This window comes from Cotesia typhae, unplaced genomic scaffold, assembly GCF_013202065.1.
Source record: "Cotesia typhae breed Kobodo isofemale line unplaced genomic scaffold, CoteBio_Ctyphae contig_5, whole genome shotgun sequence".
NCBI lineage: Eukaryota > Metazoa > Arthropoda > Insecta > Hymenoptera > Braconidae > Cotesia > Cotesia typhae.
The window spans coordinates 7,821,863-7,842,136 of record NW_027423757.1 but is presented as its reverse complement, the minus strand read 5'-3'; the positions used below and the strand labels follow the sequence as shown (position 1 = coordinate 7,842,136).

The 20,274-nt window shown below is 26.9% G+C and overlaps 4 protein-coding genes across 6 annotated transcripts; 2 read left to right on the top strand and 2 right to left on the bottom strand.

Moving 5' to 3' along the window:
- Nucleotides 1-33: 33 nt before the first annotated feature.
- Nucleotides 34-2,516, bottom strand: LOC141531266 (uncharacterized). Its single transcript, XM_074248963.1, has 8 exons — nt 2,122-2,516; nt 1,964-2,050; nt 1,849-1,897; nt 1,712-1,758; nt 1,592-1,625; nt 1,420-1,526; nt 1,242-1,351; nt 34-945 (listed from the first exon to the last, which is right to left on the bottom strand). The coding sequence occupies exons 2-8, from the start codon at nt 2,017-2,019 to the stop codon at nt 683-685; spliced, it is 666 nt and encodes a 221-aa protein (XP_074105064.1). The 5' UTR covers nt 2,020-2,050; nt 2,122-2,516; the 3' UTR covers nt 34-682.
- A 313-nt stretch (nt 2,517-2,829) lies between these two features.
- On the top strand, nt 2,830-5,781 carry LOC141531254 (ectonucleotide pyrophosphatase/phosphodiesterase family member 5). 2 transcript variants are annotated; one of them, XM_074248942.1, is made up of 9 exons: nt 2,830-2,967; nt 3,109-3,327; nt 3,395-3,638; nt 3,770-3,868; nt 3,943-4,306; nt 4,473-4,682; nt 4,757-5,008; nt 5,106-5,205; nt 5,670-5,781. In XM_074248942.1, exons 2-9 carry the CDS (start codon nt 3,209-3,211, stop codon nt 5,740-5,742), a joined length of 1,461 nt encoding a protein of 486 aa, XP_074105043.1. In that variant the 5' UTR covers nt 2,830-2,967; nt 3,109-3,208; the 3' UTR covers nt 5,743-5,781. The 2 variants fall into 2 exon arrangements, with proteins under 2 accessions (XP_074105043.1, XP_074105044.1); XM_074248943.1 differs by having other exon boundaries at nt 5,432-5,781.
- Nucleotides 5,782-6,102: 321 nt separating this feature from the next.
- LOC141531255 (KICSTOR subunit 2) lies at nt 6,103-8,434 on the bottom strand. Its single transcript, XM_074248944.1, has 9 exons — nt 8,387-8,434; nt 8,208-8,307; nt 7,769-7,915; nt 7,485-7,636; nt 7,241-7,381; nt 7,046-7,184; nt 6,772-6,965; nt 6,528-6,678; nt 6,103-6,449 (listed from the first exon to the last, which is right to left on the bottom strand). The coding sequence occupies exons 2-9, from the start codon at nt 8,286-8,288 to the stop codon at nt 6,159-6,161; spliced, it is 1,296 nt and encodes a 431-aa protein (XP_074105045.1). The 5' UTR covers nt 8,289-8,307; nt 8,387-8,434; the 3' UTR covers nt 6,103-6,158.
- Nucleotides 8,435-9,073: 639 nt separating this feature from the next.
- Tnpo (transportin 1) lies at nt 9,074-18,280 on the top strand. Of its 2 annotated transcripts, XM_074248913.1 has the most exons (13): nt 9,074-9,232; nt 9,904-9,979; nt 10,102-10,284; nt 10,351-11,283; nt 11,358-11,669; nt 11,748-11,985; nt 12,074-12,363; nt 12,452-12,550; nt 12,651-12,746; nt 13,777-13,852; nt 14,596-14,770; nt 14,847-14,973; nt 15,443-18,280. In XM_074248913.1, exons 1-12 carry the CDS (start codon nt 9,128-9,130, stop codon nt 14,952-14,954), a joined length of 2,691 nt encoding a protein of 896 aa, XP_074105014.1. In that variant the 5' UTR covers nt 9,074-9,127; the 3' UTR covers nt 14,955-14,973; nt 15,443-18,280. The 2 variants fall into 2 exon arrangements, with proteins under 2 accessions (XP_074105014.1, XP_074105012.1); XM_074248911.1 differs by lacking the exon at nt 15,443-18,280 and having other exon boundaries at nt 14,847-15,217.
- Nucleotides 18,281-20,274: the final 1,994 nt, after the last annotated feature.

Genomic DNA, 20,274 nt, shown 5'->3' with positions numbered 1-20,274 from the left:
ATTCAACATTTAAGTTTCTATTTAAGCTTTAAATTTGTTTATTTTTTTTTTTTTTTTTTTATTTATATATTCCCAGAGATAAATTAATTTTATTCTATTGAGCGATGGCTCCAATTCCTTCAACATGATTTGTTTCTAGTTACAAACCTTAAATATTTATACATACGCATACATATATTTTTTAATTTTTTTGACCAAAAATATTATGCATTTATTACAGCTTGTGTATTAATATAATAATTTATACAATTATATTGTAGTATCAAAATAATATTTTATTTAATATTGTAATAAGCATTTCAAAATAAATAGTTTAATTGTAAAGTTATTTGATGAAGACGTATTTTTTTTTGTTTAATTTTGAAATTATTTATAAGTGCATTTAACAAAATAAGCACTGTCTTTAAATTGAAAAAGATTTAATTAATAATAATAAATAATGATAGACATTCTATAAATTCGGCAGAATTTTTTTCACAAAATTCAACATTCAGTATACTGATAAAAAATTTTATAAATTCATAATACAATCGAATCATCAGTCATATTTATATTAAAAATAATTGTGATGTCAACATTTTATATTCATGTGCACTTATTAATAGAATAAATAATTCCATACAACACTATGATAAAATATAAAAATACAACCAACCATTTCATAACAATTACTAATTATTAATCATCTAGCACCACTCCATTCACCAGTTTCTTTCAGTGTTTTATTTGTCAATCTTTCAATTTCTGTTAACAATTGTTCTGTTTCAATGTCAACACAAGCCTCATTATCTCCAACCGAATCCCATTCTAAACTATTTGGTGTAGATACTTTCGACCAAGGAGACGCAGTTAAACTGGACGGTTGACTAACATTACTTGACGATTTCGATGGTGAATTATTTGTACTTTTTGGTCTATCGTGATCATCCAAAGGTAATGGCATAACTTAAAAATAATAATAAATTAATAATACTGAACTTAGCAGTCAGCTGTTAATTAAAAAAATTTTTTTAATAAATTAATTACAATAAAAAAATACTTCTAAAAATTTTCACTTGTAATTTTTATTAATTTTTACATGTGAAACTTTTTAATTTAATTTTTTTTTTTAATAATTTAATTGCTATAAATATCTAAAAACATTTTTATATCTGTCAACTTCAGTGTCATATAAATTATCAAACAACAGTTGTATAGTATTATTTCTTTAAAGTTTAAATAAAAAAAAAGTCATTTTTTACCTTCATGTTCCCATTCAAGATCTAATGAAGATGCTGGAGTTGACGAGATACATCCTGGATGTTTTAGTAAAACTCGCGCATCAAGAGTTTGCAATGTATTTAAATCAGATCTATGAATTATATTAATAATTATCAATCGGAAGCAAGATAATTGAATTATTAATAAACAATTAATTACCCAGTTGACGCATTATTTCGTGATTCAAGTCTTTGATATTTATTTGATTTTTTCTTCCAAGTATCTTCAACAAGTTCCAAAGACACTGGTACTCTTCCATGTCTTTTCTAGAGAATAATGCGTTAAAATATTAAAATTCGTTATTTATGAAAAATTAAGTATAAATAGTTACCTTTAATTGTTTTAACGAAAATAATGATAATATTCTATCAATGCAGCAATAAATATTGATAAAAAATTTATAAATAAATTAATAAGATAAAAAGTTATCTTTCATTATTAATCGACTCACTTTTTTGACGAATTTCGATCGTATTTTTGTGACATACAAGGATCCAACTAAATTAATAATAACAAAATGTACAAGTGGTTACGTGTAAAAATAGTAATAATTTATAAATAAATATCTTGTTTACAAATATACTGTACCTCAACTTGTTCTTTCTCGTGGGTATGGGAGCCAGTGTGCCTGAAGTATCTGTAAGGAATAAATATATAAATAAACAATCTATAAATAGTTTTATAAGCGAATAAAATATTTAACCTGAAGGTAAAAGGGTCGGTGACATTGGAAAAACAACGACCGAAACAGCTCCCCATTACCTGTCTTGCTAAAGCTCAGTTGTGTCATCTAAATATTTAAAATAAAATAAATTAATTAATTCAATTATTTAATTTGAATTTTATGAATCATATGATCACCTTGTCTAATAAGTGAATTATTCAAGAACATTTTTATCGATTGCCCACGGCATTGACAAAAATTTTACAGCGTCTACATACATCTACCTATTAATATCTATGTATGTAAATATTTATTTTTTTTTTAATTTTAATTTCTTTTTAAATAGTATGTTAATTTAAACTTTTACATAATCTTTATCAATTGGCAACGAATTCATGACTGAGAATGGAGTCTGGATGAATTTAAAACAACTATTGCAACAATAATGATAATAATACATGCGTATACATTATTATTATTATTATTAAATGTGTACATAACATTTAATTTCACAACATGTATTGGCTCTGTATATCGTAAGTCGAACTTGAAATTTGCACATGGTAAAATCGTAGTTTGATTATAATTTAGTTTACTTGGTAGTGAAAGAGGGCATGAAATTCTTATTGTTTTAAATTATAAGATCCCTAGATTTTGAATTACAATTCATAATAATAACATTCTAAACCAATTACATATTTGCTCGTAATGTTTATTTTCAAAAGCTTAGTTGTTATTTGTTGATAATCAGTCAATTGAAACAAAAGTAATGTTACTAGTTCTATTTGTCTAGCCAATAAAATTGTTTATTTTTAAATTAGCCCTCTCATTATTCCGGGTTATATAAACCAGCCTTTAGTCATAAATTTCATAACACACTGACAAGTATGTACTAAAAAATTGTATTATTAAATTGCACTGAATACTTTTAATCATCAGTGTAAATATAAAATTTAAGGTCGCTAGAGTATGTTCAGGTGCTAAAATTTCATGTTAATTTATTTAACTCAATTATTAATCCATTAAGTAGGCATGTAAATAAGGTAATAATTATTTAGTATTTTTTATTTTTATTTTATATTAAATGTTAAAATTTTTTTTATGTGAAAATAAAACTTGTTTATATTAAAAATTAACTTAGTTGAAATGATATGTTAAAAAAATTTTTTTTTTTTTGTTTACAGAATGCTACAATTAAATTTGTACTATTTATATTATTATTACCACTATTATTATCAAAACATTTAAAAATTTAGTAAAAAAGCTTATAAATTTCAAGTGAAAATGAATAACTTCATCATGAAGTTATTGGTAATAGTAGTTTGTTTATTTTTAAACTTTAAAAATATTTTAATGGTTTCACCTTTTCCTAAATTACTTATTGTGTCTTACGATGCATTCAGGTATGTTATTATACTACATTAATAATATTAATATAATAAATAATTACCATAAAACGTAACTTTTTAGATTCGATTATTTTAATCGTAATTTAACTCCATTTATGAAGCAATTGAAGGAAGAAGGAACAGATGTTGACTATATGATGAATGCATTTGTTACAAGAACGCTTCCAAATCATCACACCATGGCAACTGGTTTTTATATTGAAAACCATGGTGTTTTGGAAAATCGTATGTTTTATGAAAATGGAACAGTATTAGAAAAAAGTGCAGACGTTTTTCACTACAATAACAATATACTTCCTATCTGGGTAAATAATAGATGACTTTATTTTCATTAAACATTAAAAGTTGCTTATTTTATATAACTTCTTTAATGAGCTCTTTAGTTGACTTGTGAACATAAGTCAATATATCGATCATAAGGTGAATTTTTTTTCAGACAATCAACGAGAAAAATGATAATTTGCGACATAGCGGTAGTATGATGTGGCCCGGTGGTGAATTTGATTTTGATGGTAGAACCCAAACATTTTATATGGTTTGTAAAATTAAAATATTTATATCGATTTTTTTATTGTTATTTTATTCAACAATTTTTTTTTTTTTTTTTAGCCGCTAAACATATCTAAGAATTGGGAAGATAGGTTTGATGTATTATTATCATGGTTTCTTCATCCGAAAACACCAATAAATTTAGGAATCTTATATATTGAAGAACCAGATTATCATGCTCATGCCTATGGCACTGATCATCCTGTAATAAATGAATTGTTAAAAAAATTAGATAACTTTACTTACTATATACACACCAAGCTCAAGGACAATAATTTAACTAGTGTAAATGTTATTCATTTGAGTGATCACGGAATGACGGAGGTTAATTTATCTAGAATTATAAATATCTCACAAATTATTGATTTATCGGAATGTCAATTTTTGCCTACTGCTAATACTATCTTCATCATACCACATCCAGGTAGTTTTATTATTTATCAAGTGTTCAATAGTTAGAGAGTACATTATTAATTATTAATAATGAGTAAACAAGAATGAAACTTTTTTTTTTAGTAGTGTAAAAAAGGTTTTTTATGATCAATTGATTTTTATTGACACTTATCAAAGTAAATACTGCTTATTTTTAGGCAAAGAAGATATTCTTTATGATAAATTAAAATCGGCAGCTAATGAAACATCAACGTTTTACGTTTACCGTAAAGAAGAAATACCAGAGAGATTTCATTACGGTAATAACACACGTATGACACCAATATTTGTTGTTGCTAAAAGTGGATATGCCTTTGAATTCCTACGCGATTCATTTGATTACTATCAAAAAACTTTCAATATTACAAGTAAGCATTATAAATTTCATCGATTATGATGTCATGAAAATTTTATTATTAAACCCTAATAAATTTTTTTTTAGTTGATGATAAGTCGTTATTTGGAATCCACGGTTACGATAATGAAGATAAAAATATGCATCCAATGTTTTTTGCTAAAGGACCAGCGTTTAATGCTCATTGTAAATTAGAACCTTTTCACAATGTCGATTTGTACCCTCTTTTCTGCAATATATTAAATATCCAGTGTCCAGAGACAAATGGTACTCTGAATTCGTTTAAAAAGTGCCTAAAATTATTTACTGATGACGATCAAAATAATTCTCACTCTATGCGTAAGTATTTTTAATGATTAATTTATTACTAGGTATTTTTTTAACTTAAAAAAGATTTTAATTTTATACTAATTTACAAATAATTCACTTGCCATAGTTGTACCAGTTTTAGTAGCTTTAGCGGTGGTCGGAACTATTAGTACGTTAATAGGTCTGTATCTAAGAATGAAACGACAAAGGGAAGAAGTTCTTTATCGGTAAGTTAGAAGACTTAAAATAATTTTTCATTAAGTGTAATGTAACTAATTGCTTTAGTGGATTACTAGATTTCTTTCCTAGGTTTAATAAAATTTTTTAGTACTATTAATTATTTAAAAGAATTTTTTTTACATCTAGAGTAGCTTCTTAATCAGTAGAATATAGATGATTTATTATTATTTAGTATAAAAATTTATAATATTGCTTTGAAATGTTTATTTTCAGGAAAGACTATTATCGATGAACTGGACAATTCATCCTCGAATCAGTTCATTTTTGCTTTTACGAATGAGTAGTGCTTGTATAATAATTTTTAATGGCTGTTTATTTCTTCATTGATTGAACTCTAACTATTAACTATTTTTGAATAATAATTTTTTTTTTTGAATTGTGATAATATTAAAGATGCGATATTATATTTTAATAATAGTACATATATATTAATTAGTAAAGTAATTTTCAGAAGAATACTGGATGATGCGAAGATGGAGCAATTATGGGATGAACATCAAGACTTAGAGAATATGTGGCATTGAAGTAGAGTCAAGGCAAAAATACAATCTTTTCGAAAATTATTATTTATTTATTTTCTTTTGATAAGTCATACAAGAAAACGTAAGTTCATGAGTAGACATTTTATTTGTAATTTATGTGCCGTATTTGATACGTAATATATTTGAAGACTACGGGGTGAAATTTAGCTTTTGTAAATCCTTAATCAAAATTAATTATTATTTTTCGAATTTTTTTTTTTTTTACTTAGCCGTTGATTCAGACTTGAATACCCGTGAAAATAATGTATAGATATTTTTTTCATTATTTATTTCTTGTATATTTAGAATACATTTATACTATTAGTCAACATAAATTCATGTAGAAAATAAAACAACATCAAATATGCAAAAATTAATATATTTATATATTTATATATAATTATAATAAAAAAACAAAGTTACTTAGATAATTTCAAACTCTCATAAATTTTATTACACCGAAGTTGTGTGGACAAATCAGTCATAAAAGTGACAATATGAGAGTCTTTATCTTTTTGTTTTCCACTTTCATATGCAACGACTAATGTCATTTTAGGATCGATGTTTGTCATTGCATAAGAACATGAATTTGTATGTACATTTTTCGCACTTTTAATATAAATTATTTTATCCATATTGACAAGCTCACTGTGTTCTTTTATTCCTTTTTTAATATTATCCCAATGTACCGATGGTTTTTGTAAGAATACCTATAAATTTGATAATTCGGACTTTAAATTTAATTATGTATAAATAATCTAAAATATAAGATATTAAATAAATCATACACTTGGACAGCCAACAACAATAGGAAATTCTTCAACTGATTCAGTTTCTCTGTTTGGATGTCGATATCCTGAGCCGGAATTTTCAGCATCTCTTGCGTCAAATATAATTAAAACTGCTAAGAGATCCCATTTCCTTTGGAAGCTCTGTATTCTTTAATTGAAAGTAAAATTGATCTAACAATAACAAAATCCTCAAAAAAAAAAAAAAAAAAAAAAAAAAAAAAAAAAAAAAAAGTTTACTTACTTATGATAGTAATCGATATTTTGTTTGCTCATTATATTTCTCATTTCTCCTGGACTGGCTTGTTGACTCAAAGTCGCGTGAAAATACAAAGAACATTTAGCTAATGTCGCACTTCGCAATTTTACAAGCCATTGATACAATGCAGGTTGTTGATTGGCTTTAAGAAATGTTGCTCCAAATCCAAGTTTCCAAGACTGACAAAAAATTTAATTAATATAATTTGTTAATTAAATAAAAATGTACTTTTAAGAAGCTTTAAAAATTATTTTATTACTTCTTTACTTTGTAAAGTCTTTTCCCATGCAGACATTCGGGCTTGAGCGCCATAAAGTGCCATTAATGATGATAAAAATCGCCAATTTTGTATTTCAACTTGCGCACTTGTTAGTTGAAGTAATATTTCACATTCTAATCTACAAATAACTTGAATAATCACACTGTCTTACAAGTAAATAGTTATGAAACTTACGTGAGAGCAGCTTTGATAGCAGTCAATGCCAAATGAGAACACGATAGTGAATGTGTTTCTACAATTCCTTCAATAATTTGTAATAATTCATTATATTTCATTGCCTTATTACCGATACTTGAATGATACATTTTTTCATAACTTTAATAAAAAACAATTTTAAAATTAGATAAGAATTATTTTACAACATTTTTTTGCAAATAGTTAAATTATAGAACTATAATAAAGGAAAAAAAATACGTACAATTCAATTAATTGAATTCTCGCAGTTATAAATTGACAGAGTTGACTAGAAACGTCAGCTACTGTAGCACCGATTATATTAGTACCTCGTGTCATTTCCTCGACTCTTTTTAAATCGCCTTTCAGTACTTCATAAATTGTTTTTAAAGAATTCTGTAAATAATAATATTTATTATTATTTACAATAAATAAATAAATAAACAGGTGTCATAAATTAGTTTTTATCGAAGAGACAACCACCCCAATGTATCTAATAACATAGAAATAATAATTAATAGCACTTACATCTTTGCGAAGGAATCCTTTGTTTTTCGTATGTAAAAATCCTAAGTCTGCGTAAGAACGTTCTGCAACAACTATCTGAGGTAAATGCATCAATAACATACCCCATGGTCCCATTTGTGTTGAACGACATGATTCGCGTTCTTTTTCCTAAAAATTATTTACATTAAAGGACAATTTATTTTTATGAATTACTATAATACTGAAGTTAACAGTCAGCTGTTAATTTGAAAATTTTTTTTAATAAATCAATTACAATAAAAAAATACTTCTAAAAATTTTCACTTGTCATTTTTATTAATTTTTTTATGTGAAATTTTTTAATTTAATTTTTTTTACAGTAATTTAATTGCTGTAAATATCTAAAAAAATTTTATACATCTAAAAAGATTTTTATTAATCAAATAAAATAATGAAAAATATAAAAAAAGTTAGAAATTACCACTGATTCTTTTGCTTTTTCAAAACACAACTGAGTAATTAGAGTAAAAAATGTGCTTAAAAATTCTTCTTCATGATCCATTTGTTCTCACGATCAGCATCTAAAAAAAAATTTATAACAATTGTAAATAATAGTTATAGTTATACTGAATAATGAATGGTGAGTAAAGATTTATTTACTTTTGTTATTGCTTATGACTGTTTTTGCTGATTGATGTGCTCTCTAGTAGCCAGTAGTGGCATTAAGAGAAAGGAGCGCAAAAAGAGAGAGAGAGAGAGAGAGAGAGAGAGAAAGCTTTGATCCTCTGATTTCGAATAATTTTATAACTTCGTCTATGCAATAATCTTTGCAAGCGTCAGCTGGTAATATAGTTGTGCCTCTTAAAAACAGCAACTATACTCATCAATTAATCAATAACCTAACCTCATCACCTCAATTTAATAAAAAAAATTTTTTTTTTACTTACTAATAATTAAAAATACCATAAAACATTGTCATCAACGATGAAATCATAAAACATCTTACAAAAAAAGTTGCCAGGGTTACCGGAAGTAAGCGACAGTTTCAGCAACTTCAACATTCAATTGTCTATTTCAAAATCTGTCAAAATTAATTAACTCTAATATTTATATAACAATGTTTATTTAAATATAACTTTATAATTATAATTTGAATAATAAATAAAATATATTAATATCATTAAGTAGTATTAATAGATAAAAATTAGTAATAGTAAAATATAGAAATAAATAAATAAATACGTAATGTTACTGTGGTCATGTTCATGTAGTGGTAATGCCATCAGAAGTGGTGGGGAAGAGGTAAACCGAGAAGGGGAGAGCGGCGATGGGAGACTTCCGTTTGTGAAGAATCTGCGACGAGAAAGCTGGTTGCGTTCGGTGGTGCTATTGAAAAACACGATGAAAATGGCGTGGCAACCACAAGAGGAAGGGCTTAGACAAATTTTAACACTTTTACGTGAATCGCAAAGTCCTGATACAGCAACACAGCGTGCTGTACAACAAGTATCCTTTTTTAATTAATAATATTAAATAATAACTTGCTTGTATTACCTATTATTATATTTTTTGTTCATGCTATCATTCACCGTATAATTTGGCTATACATTTGCTCTAACTGGGCTTAGGTATTATATCTAAGGGCGTGCAATTATTGTCAAATAAAATAGACATTTATATAATTATTACTATTAGATTATTATCCGTCACATTATTATTTATATAACTATTTTATAAATTTCATTTTTAATCAATAGTAACACTTATTCTGGCGGCAATTGATAACCTTGAACTGCTTACTTGTCAATACTCATTTACTTGTCTTTAGTATCATAAATCTAATAAAAAAAAATTATAATAATTACATAAATAATTGTAACGTTCAATCAGATTGCTTGTCAGTCGATTGTCCGTTGAAAATGACAGTAATTTTCGACTTCGCAATCTTCATTTAATATTTTATTTAAAATCAATATTTTTTATTTCTTACATTCCGGTGTTTATCTTGAGAATGCGGCTGAAAAGAAAAATATTTATTATCATGTTAATAATAAACAAATTATATTTATGTCCTTAAATTTCAACATTGTTTTTATTTTTTTTTCCTTTTTTTAATACAATACTATTGTTTAATAATCATCATAACAATTGCTATTATCCTTAACAAATGTAATTAGAAATTGGAAGAATTAAATAAATTCCCGGACTTTAATAATTATCTTATCTTTGTATTGACCAAGCTTAGATCAGAAGGTAAGATTTATTTATTTATTTATTAGTCACGTTGCAAATGTGATTCAATAGTGTCTATTGTTTAATTTGTTATCAGGCGTATGACTTATACTGAAAATATTTATAAAAATTTATTATTGCAGCTGATGTGCCGACTAGGTCACTTAGTGGACTGATATTAAAAAATAACGTGAGGACTCATTACCATAAATTTTTGCCAGAAGTTACGAATTTTATAAAACAAGAATGTTTATCTGCGGTTGGAGATCCGGATCCCATGATTCGAGCTACTGTGGGAATATTGATAACAACTATTGCATCAAAAGGTAACATATTCATTAAATAATTAAAAACTACTTAAATTAATATCAATGTTGATTCTTATCATGCAGGTGAAGTATCAACATGGCCGGAATTACTTCCATCATTGTGTCAAATGTTGGATTCTCAAGATTACAACGTCTGCGATGGATCATTCAGTGCGTTGCAAAAGATATGCGAGGATTCAGGAGAATTACTTGATTCTGACTCAATAAACCGGCCTTTGAATGTATTTATTCCGAAATTTTTGCAATTTTTCCGCCACTCGAGTCCGAAGATACGTTCACACGCGATTGCATGTGTTAACCAGTTTATTGTGAGCCGTTCACAAGTTCTGATGCTGCATATAGACTCATTTCTGGAGAATCTTTTCCACTTGGCGACTGACGAAGATCCAGAAGTAACTAAAAATGTCTGTCGGGCATTTGTAATGCTGTTGGAGGTTCAAATAGATCGTTTAATTCCTCATATGAACAATATCATTGAGTATATGTTGGTGAGAACGCAAGATGAAAAACCGCCAGTTGCCTTGGAAGCCTGTGAATTTTGGTTATCTCTTGCTGAACAAGATATGTGTCGTCAGGCATTGGCTCCATATTTACCTCGACTGGTTCCTGTGTTAGTTAGCGGTATGAAATACTCCGACATGGATATAATAATGCTGAAAGCTAACGTCGAGGAAGATGAAATGATTCCCGACCGGGAAGAAGACATCAGACCGCGTTTCCATAAAACTAAAACACACACACTAAATCCATCTACAAACAAACATTCTGATGAAAACGGTGGTTACGACTCAGACGGTGACGATGGATGTGACGATGATTCGAGTGTCAGTGACTGGAATCTCCGAAAATGTTCAGCTGCTGCTTTGGATATGCTTGCTGGAGTATTTAGAAATGATTTGCTACCTGTTTTAGTGCCAATTCTTAGAGAAACATTGTTCCATCAAAATTGGGAGGTCAAAGAATCTGGAATACTTGCACTTGGAGCTATTGCTGAAGGTAATTTATTTTTAAAGTTATTAATTGTGAATATTGATTAAAAACAGAATTATTTAATTAAATGTATTCAATAGGATGTATGGAAGGGATGGTTCCACATTTATCAGAGTTGATCCCATACTTAATCAATAGCTTGAATGACAAAAAAGCGTTAGTACGTGCCATAACATGTTGGACTTTGAGTAGATATGCGCATTGGGTTTGTGCTCAACCTCATGAAACTTATTTGAAGCCTCTGATGGAGGAATTACTCAAAAGAGTATTGGATGGTAATAAACGTGTTCAAGAGGCTGCTTGCTCGGCATTTGCAACCCTCGAAGAAGAAGCTGGTACTGAATTGGTACCATACTTACCATTCATATTAGAAACTTTAGTTTTTGCATTCGGTAATTTATTTTATAAACTTTAATTACCTATTTTAGCAATTCATGAACTAATGTTTATAATTGACTTTATTTTTTTAGGAAAATATCAACATAAAAATTTATTGATACTTTATGATGCTATTGGAACACTAGCAGAATCTGTAGGACCTTACTTAAACAAGCCAGACTACATAAATATTCTAATGCCTCCATTAATAAATAAATGGAATATTTTAAAAGACGAAGATAAAGATCTATTTCCCCTTCTTGAGTGTCTCTCTTCGGTAGCCACAGCACTACAATCTGGATTCTTACCCTACTGTGAACCAGTTTACAGGTGAATAAATAATAAATTTTAATTTTAAAGTACTTTTTTTTAAAAGTAGCTTTAAAAATTTATTTATATTGATTGAATTTATTCTTAGGCGGTGTGTGTCACTAGTCGAACAAACACTGAATCAACATATAGCTAATACACAAAGTCCTGAACAGTTTGACGCGCCGGATAAAGATTTTATGATTGTTGCATTGGATCTTTTGAGTGGACTAGCTGAAGGCTTGGACGGTCACATTGAGCAATTGGTCATGAACAGCAATATTATGCAATTACTTTATCAGTGCATGCAAGATCCCATGCCAGAAGTAAGGCAAAGTAGTTTTGCATTGCTTGGTGACTTAACGAAAGCTTGTTTCCAGCATGTACTTCCCTGTATACGTAAGTATTTTTCTGTAGTCAATATTCGTTTACCACTGACAATTGAATATTCAATTAAATTAAATGTTTTATTTGATGAATTCTCTAGCTGACTTTATGCCGATCCTTGGAGACAATTTAAATCCAAGCTATATATCAGTATGTAACAATGCTTCTTGGGCTATTGGTGAAATCGCCATTAAACTAGGTAATAAAATTAAGTATTCACATAAAATAAAGTCATTAAATTTTTAATTTAATTGAAAATAACTTTGAGCAATAAATATTTGTTTTTATTTACTTTCAAGGGCATGACACAAGTGTATATATTCCATTGATAATAAATCAACTCATTGACATCATTAATCGGCCAAATACACCAAAAACACTTCTGGAGAATACCGGTAAGTCAAAAAAATTATTTAGAATTTATCGCGTGCAAATACGTGTCTTTCTCCTTGAATGAACAATTGATTAATTTAAATAAATTAGAATGGAAAAAAAGGACCCGAAGAATGTTAATAATAAATATAATTTATTCTACGTTTCTCACACAGTATCATCAAAATTTTATATTTTCAGTACCATTTGGATGAAATATTTTTTTCTTAATCAACAATTAAATTATTTTTAAGGAAAAAAACTTATTATTTCCACAGCTAATCATGTTAGGTACTAAAGTAGACCAATGGTGTGGGAGGTCATACACCTTATTTAACTTTAACAGAGTCTCCAAACCATACAAGCAAATTTAAATAATTTTTAACAAACTTTGTACTTGAATATTAAAATTTTATTTAGTGGTGTGCGAACGCCTCGATGTCACGACTTCGTTTATATCAATTTAAATAGTATAATCGATATAACAATTTAACAATTAAATACATATAAATTCGTCGTAAGTTTTATACGACTGTAATACTACAGTACTTAATAACAATGACAACGACTATTACAACTTAAACTTTCAACAATAAAATAAAATCATTGTCATGCTGTAGTTATTAAATAGTAGGCTCGCACGCTGCTATTTAATTTAAATTATTGTTTCAGCAGCTACGATAGCACAATAATAATATACTGCCTATGTTTGACTGTCGGTATCCCATACGTTTTACCTGTGCTTCACATTGTCTATTATTATTATTATTATTATTATTATTATTATTATCATCATTAATATTATTATTTTATTATTGCTATTTTTATGATTACAGTTATTGTTATTATTATTATTATTATTATTATTATTATTTATTATTAATTATAATTAGTAATTATTTAATTAAAGTTTTATTAAGCAGCATATATTCACCTAAGTTAATTGTTGGTTGGCTATCAGTTTGTCTTATTGTTTGTGTTTCCGGTTCACTTCACTACACTACTTCACTTGTCTACTTACTGATACGATAAATACGATTAATTATCGTATAGCCATTACGATCGGTCGCCTAGGTTACGTGTGTCCCCAAGACGTCGCCCCCATGTTACAGCAGTTTGTCCAACAGTGGTGTGTAAATTTTATTATTATTATTATTATTATTATATATTTTCATATTAAATTATGATTATTTTTTTTTTATTATTGTTATTATTATTATTATTAGCACTTTACAACGTATTATTTAAACATCCCATCTAAATTAAAACCCAATCATTAAACGTGCAATTATTATTTAACCCAATATTTACAATTGATAATTTAATTATTTGTTTGTTTATTTATTAATTACTTTGCACATTTAATGTGAAGGTTTTTATTTACGTTAATTATTGTCTATTTAAATTAATTTGTCTCTGTAATTTAGGTTTAATTATTTATTTACCGATAGTTTTTAAATGCATGATTTATTTATTGTCTAATTATTATTGAGTTTTTTTTTTTATTAACAAATGTTCTTATAAATTTGCTACTCACGTTATTAGTTAACACTTAGATGTCTAACCTTATAATGCTTTTTAATATATTTATTATTTTTCTTATAAATTTTTTTTATTTAAAAATTTACTTTCTTAAGAAAAAAAAATGTATTGGGGTTGGACGCTATGACTCGAGGGCTACTTCTTCTTCCCTTTAAACACTTGTTTAATATTATACAAGACTCAATAAATTTAATGGCAATTTATAATTAAGCATACTCAAATAAGGAAATAGCTTTTTTACAATACTTATTAATTATTGTTACTGTTGATTAAAATTAAAAATCTAAGTTAAATTTGCAGTAATCATTAAGATTAATTATTTATCAATAGGTGTTCTTCGTTGAGAAATATACGTGATAATGAGGAAAAAGACTCTGCATTTAGAGGTATGTGTCAAATGATAACAATAAATCCTGGTGGTGTAGTTCCTGATTTTGTCTTCTTCTGTGACGCGGTTGCGTCTTGGGTAACACCTAAAGATGATTTGAAAGAAGCGTTTCAAAAGGTAAATGACTCGTTAATTATTTATAAAAATTTATTGTAGATTATTATCTATAGATAATATTAATTTTTATTTTTAGATATTACACGGTTTCAAAAATCAAGTTGGCGCTGATAATTGGAAAAGATTCTCCGATCAATTTCCTATACAGTTACGCGAACGTCTTCATACTATGTACGGCGTCTGAATGATCCCGCCTGCTTATTGTAAGTAAAAAATATTTAAAGTAAATATTTGAGGGGGTTGAGGCCGTACATCGACATGACAATAGCAACAATTTAAATAAGCTCTGACATGAATTCCAGTGAACAAAATCATCTACTCATAAAATTCACCGTAAAATATAAATTATAATTTTTCAAAATTTCAAATCTTTACGAATATCAAGTTTTGTAAGCAATTTTTACTTTTAAAAGACGTTGTAAATAAAAAAAAAAAAGTGAATGTTAACGTGGTTTTCTTTTTTTTTTTCTTCAATATTTTTTTTATTTTTCATTTATTAAAATAAAATTTATGTAACTGGTTCGTAAAAATCTAATACGCTTTTCATAGTTTACGATACACCTAAAATTTATTTAAATGCCTCAACTATCTTGAATATTGACATAAAAAAAGAGTAATAAATGTAAAAGATAAAATAATAGAAGAAAGTTAAAAAATAATTTTAAATTACAGGCGGCCATTTCTTAAGCAAGGCCGATTGGGGATGGGCGGGGAATAATAAAATGGGTGAACAGGGTGGGTGGGTGAAACCACGGCCTCTTCTCATCAATATCATTTACTTGGTCGTCGTAATCGTATCATGGTTACTGACGAGTCAACGTTCTGGCTTCGTCCTCGTGCTTGAGCTTCGAGGGACGACAGTAGTCATGATGATTGGCTACGGCAATGGAACTGGGTGAGAAATGGATGAGAATAAATAACAAACATAACGAACGACTTAAAAGAAAAAAAAAAAAGGACAGATTTAAATTATTAAAATAAATAAATAAATAACAAGTGGATAATTAAATAACAAACAATGGCCGAGTTACGTGGGTGGGTTTTACGGGTGGGTGGGGAGGGCGGGAGGGAGTATAATCGTAGGAAATAATTCATCAACGATATTCACTTAAAAAGAGAAACAAAGGTATCACAAAAAAAAAAAAAAAAAAAAAATGTTGCAATCTTTTAATCACGATACCTTTATCTATCACTCTATTTTCTTTTTAATTACTTTAATTATACCTATTTTGATTTACTGAAACACGTCTATGGTGTTGAGTATCCTCGCGTTACACCTAAGTCACCACTCCAGCAGCTTAATATCTGATCCAATGTTTTTTTTTTAAATATTTAGATCATTTTAAAACTATTATAACTAAATAAATTGATAAATAATCAGAGACGTCACGTCATAGACTAAAATAATAAACTGTGAGATGCTGATGTTCGATTGAAATTATTAATATTATTTAAGATTGTTGATAAATTAAGTTTTTTTTTTTTTATGTATTTGAGATGAATCAGAGAATGAATGTCGTAATGAAGCAAGATAAGTAATTAAATAAAAATAAACCAAAAGTATATGAGTAATTTATATCTTTTACGTGAAAAGTTGTAAAATGATAATGGACTAGATTTATTTAGTTCAATATTAATAATAATTAAATAAATAATAATTATAAACAAAAGATTATTTAACTAAATAAATTCCATATTTTTGCACGAATAGCTGACTGGACACGTCCGTACAGTGCCATTCCGTTCACAAATTTAAAACTCCACGTACATTGTGATACTAGGTTACTTGATATTTATATTGTTAAATTAAATTAAATGAAACAAAAAAATGAACATTAAATTCATATGTCTTTTTACAGTGAGATTTAAATTATTTTTTTGTATTTAAACAACTAAAAAGGTGTAATTTATTGATTTATTTTTCTCTAAAATATTCACAGATTATTAAGTCTATGACGTCTAGTCTATGGTTAATAGATTAATTCGCGTGGCAACGATCTAAATTTGTTGTTTGATGCTGTCACTATCATCTTATTGAATGTATTTAAATTTAAAAAGAAGAAAAACATGACATGTGATTATTATATTTTTCAACGAGGTTTATTTACTAAACTTTATTTAACGTAATGCAATGGACTTGAGTAATAAATTCCAAATGAAAATGAACATTGAAAAAAGTAGTAATGAACAAGCATTAGATTATTTAATATGTGAAGATGAAGGATTAAGGCTGATTTAGTGAAAAAATTAAATAAATAAAAGCCTTAGTTTTTGTAACATGTAAATGAATTTTTATTAATATCATTATGATTTTTACTCTACTATTATTTTTTATTTTTATTTAACTAGTTGATATTTTATTAAAATTAATTATACAAGCAAGCTCAAGTAAAGTGATTTAGTTCAAGTTTCTGTAGTAAATGATATTAAAAAATAACCGCTGGAATTATTGAAATCAAAGGCGTAGACGAGGACTTGGCGAACATTATTAAAAAAAAAATATTAGTCTACTTGATGAAGTTTGCACGTCCTAATTATTATTATTATGTTATATAAATAAAAGAGAAAAAAAGTAAGAAAATTGATATAATAAGAGAGAAGGGAACTGTTAAACAGAGAATTTAAATATACATTATTCGTGACGCTCCTGACTTAATCCATGTCAATTGACAATTACATTTTTGTCAATTAATAATTTAATCCTTATTTTTTTGTCCTTTCCTTGCTCTGCCTATACTATTTTGTGATATTAATATTTTTTATATATTATTACTATTATTATTATTATTACTATTATTATTGTCGTAAATGTTATTTCATTTATTATTTTAAGAAACTTAACGAACTTGTATGAATTTAAAATGAGTCACGTGTTAAAATTAATTAAGGAATAATTTTTTTTCTTCCGATAAAAATTATTAAATTTTTTTTATTTATCTCGCGTCAAAACAATCGCGTATTTTTTATTTTATCGAATGTATATTTAATTAATTAATTAATTAACTAAATATCTGTAAATATTATTAATACGTTATACACTTTTTATCTTGCAATTAAAAAATAGATTAATATCTTTATAGCAAAATGTAAAAAAATTGAAAAAAAAAAAAAAAAAAAAAAAAATCAATGCGACTATTACATCGACTTGTAATGTATTTTTTTTCTTTGTAGTAGATAAGACAATAGATTATTTCATCAATTACAAGTACGATAAAGCTCAGGTTTTTTTTATAATAAAATATTAAAAATAAAAAAAAAATGCAAAAACAAAAATATTTTCACACAAAATAGATACAAGAGACTAGTGAAATTTTTTAATACACATTTAATGTAAATATTATTTCAAATGATAAATTTATTCGTCACATAAAATACATCCAAAATAAACATATTAATTAATTTATAAATGAATCAAATGCTCGTTAATAAACATGTGACTCATAATCATCAAGCTCAAGTTTCTAATACGATATAAATTAATTAATAAATAAATAAAAAAAAAAAAAAAAACACGTGGCTTTGTCTATTGATACATTTGAATTTTTAAAATGTATTTAAATATTAATTGAAACTGAAATTGATTATTTGATAAGTCAATTCCATAAATTTATTTTGTTTTAAATAAGCGTGTGTTGTGTATGGATGAATTGAATGTGGTTGAAGAAAAAAAGGAATTAATATTAAATAATAACATGATAATTAATAATAATAAAAAAATCAATTTAAAATAATTATTGAAATGAATCTAAAACTATAAATTAAATGATAAACACACGAATAAATATATTGTTGTATTTTTATTATTGTTGTTGTTGCATGAAGACTAGCGTAATAGACTGAGCCTATTACATGGTTAAATAACTATATAACATAATAATTCTTAATTAACATTTTATATTATTATAATTATTATACGGTGGGTATTATTATAATTAATCGTAATGTTTCGTGCGGACAGTATTCGGAGTGGGTTCTTATCCTTTGAGACAATGCAATATAATTTTTTTACACTAAAATTTATTTTTTATTTTGTTAATAATAATTTAGTATATTAAAATGATTTAATTTGAATAATTCACAAAATTAAAAAAAATAAGTGTCTTTTTTCTATATATATACTGCCATTTTTAATTTATCGCTATTTTATTTATTCTCAAAGGATCAGGACTCGGGCTGTTCCTTGTACCTGATAATCCTATCCCTGTGGCACGAATAATCTGATTTAAAATCAAAACGAGCAAAGTATTCATTCCAAAATATTTAAAAATGAAAATTAACAATAAAACTCTGTCAAGTACTCTTGTCTCTTCAATTTTACGCCAATAAAATGCAAAATATTATTTCTTAACCAGTGAACTGCATTGTTTAGTTTTTAAAATATTATTATACCTAGGTGTATTTAATTTAAAACCTCGGTCACTTTACTATTTAAATTTTAAAAATGAACTAACACGTCGTTGTATTATATTCTAAACTAAAAAATTCTATATAAGTAAGCTTAATTTTTCTTCTTAATTATTTTTTTTTGCCATACTCATACTTCCAGACTTTTTTTAAACTATTTTTTGCGCAGAGTTATCTAAATTATAATTACCATTATAATTATAAAATAATAATAATGATAACAATGAAATATATAAAAATAAATATACAAGTGTGTTGCACGTCAATCATAAAACTGTAAATTCATCTTTACAAAAATAATAATTAATAATTAATGGTATAAATATAATATTAAATTAAGAATAAAAATAAAGTATATATGCTTAAAATGACAATTGAGTAAATGATAAATTACTAGGTAATAATCCTCTGACATTATTATAACCTCGATGTATCAGCAAATAAATCAGCAATTGATTTATAAGAATGTTAAATCGTTAAGATGTTACATTGTCCTCACATCATTACACACAAGCTAAATCTGTATTATAGAGATAGAAAGTGAGCGTATTCTTACATACAGACACAAACTAAGTCTGGTATGGCATACTGTGAGCTGGGGGATGAAAACGACTTGGCTAAGTGATTGCTTCTCTTCATTAGACACACTCTCGTTTCGCTTTACTCGCTCTTTATACTCGTGTTATACTACTGGGAACGAAACTAAAGGGACAGGTGTGGTAATGGCCCGTGTCCTATCCCATCCGTATGCTCTGCTAGTCTTCGCTACTCTACGTAAGAGGTACGGAAGAAAAATAAGAAAAAGAAGAAATATAAAAGTAAGATGAAGATGAACTGGCCAACAGTAACAAAACAATAATAGCAACAACGTTAACCCTGGTGCATAGTATAGTCGATTTAACCCTCGAGACCAATATAACTTCGACACTATTACGTGAATTGATTCGGCATCCCATCCACCGTATAGTAGAAGCGTAGGGGTGGAAACATCGCTTAGCTCCTCGTTTCTTTTCTTTATTTTTTGTCCTTGTAACACTCACATACATTTAGCCAAATAAAACTACCCCGTCTATGTACATCCACTTGTGCACTTTCCACTC

Bases quoted from the DNA above. Each gene is read 5' to 3' on its own strand.
- LOC141531255 (XM_074248944.1), bottom strand. From the start codon at position 8,288: ATGGATCATGAAGAAGAATTTTTAAGCACATTTTTTACTCTAATTACT. The intron at 7,637-7,768 runs GTAAGTGCTATT...TATTATTTACAG, and splicing joins AAGGATTCCTTCGCAAAGAT to AATTCTTTAAAAACAATTTA. The intron at 6,679-6,771 runs GTAAGTAAACTT...TTTCAATTAAAG, and splicing joins AATATCGATTACTATCATAA to AATACAGAGCTTCCAAAGGA.
- LOC141531266 (XM_074248963.1), bottom strand. From the start codon at position 2,019: ATGGGGAGCTGTTTCGGTCGTTGTTTTTCCAATGTCACCGACCCTTTT. The intron at 1,626-1,711 runs GTGAGTCGATTA...CTGCATTGATAG, and splicing joins GATCGAAATTCGTCAAAAAA to AATATTATCATTATTTTCGT. The intron at 946-1,241 runs GTAAAAAATGAC...ATTATTTTTAAG, and splicing joins TCTTGAATGGGAACATGAAG to TTATGCCATTACCTTTGGAT.
- LOC141531254 (XM_074248942.1), top strand. From the start codon at position 3,209: ATGAATAACTTCATCATGAAGTTATTGGTAATAGTAGTTTGTTTATTT. The intron at 3,869-3,942 runs GTTTGTAAAATT...TTTTTTTTTTAG, and splicing joins GAACCCAAACATTTTATATG to CCGCTAAACATATCTAAGAA. The intron at 5,009-5,105 runs GTAAGTATTTTT...CACTTGCCATAG, and splicing joins AAATAATTCTCACTCTATGC to TTGTACCAGTTTTAGTAGCT.
- Tnpo (XM_074248913.1), top strand. From the start codon at position 9,128: ATGAAAATGGCGTGGCAACCACAAGAGGAAGGGCTTAGACAAATTTTA. The intron at 9,980-10,101 runs GTAAGATTTATT...TTATTATTGCAG, and splicing joins GACCAAGCTTAGATCAGAAG to CTGATGTGCCGACTAGGTCA. The intron at 12,551-12,650 runs GTAATAAAATTA...TTTACTTTCAAG, and splicing joins TGAAATCGCCATTAAACTAG to GGCATGACACAAGTGTATAT.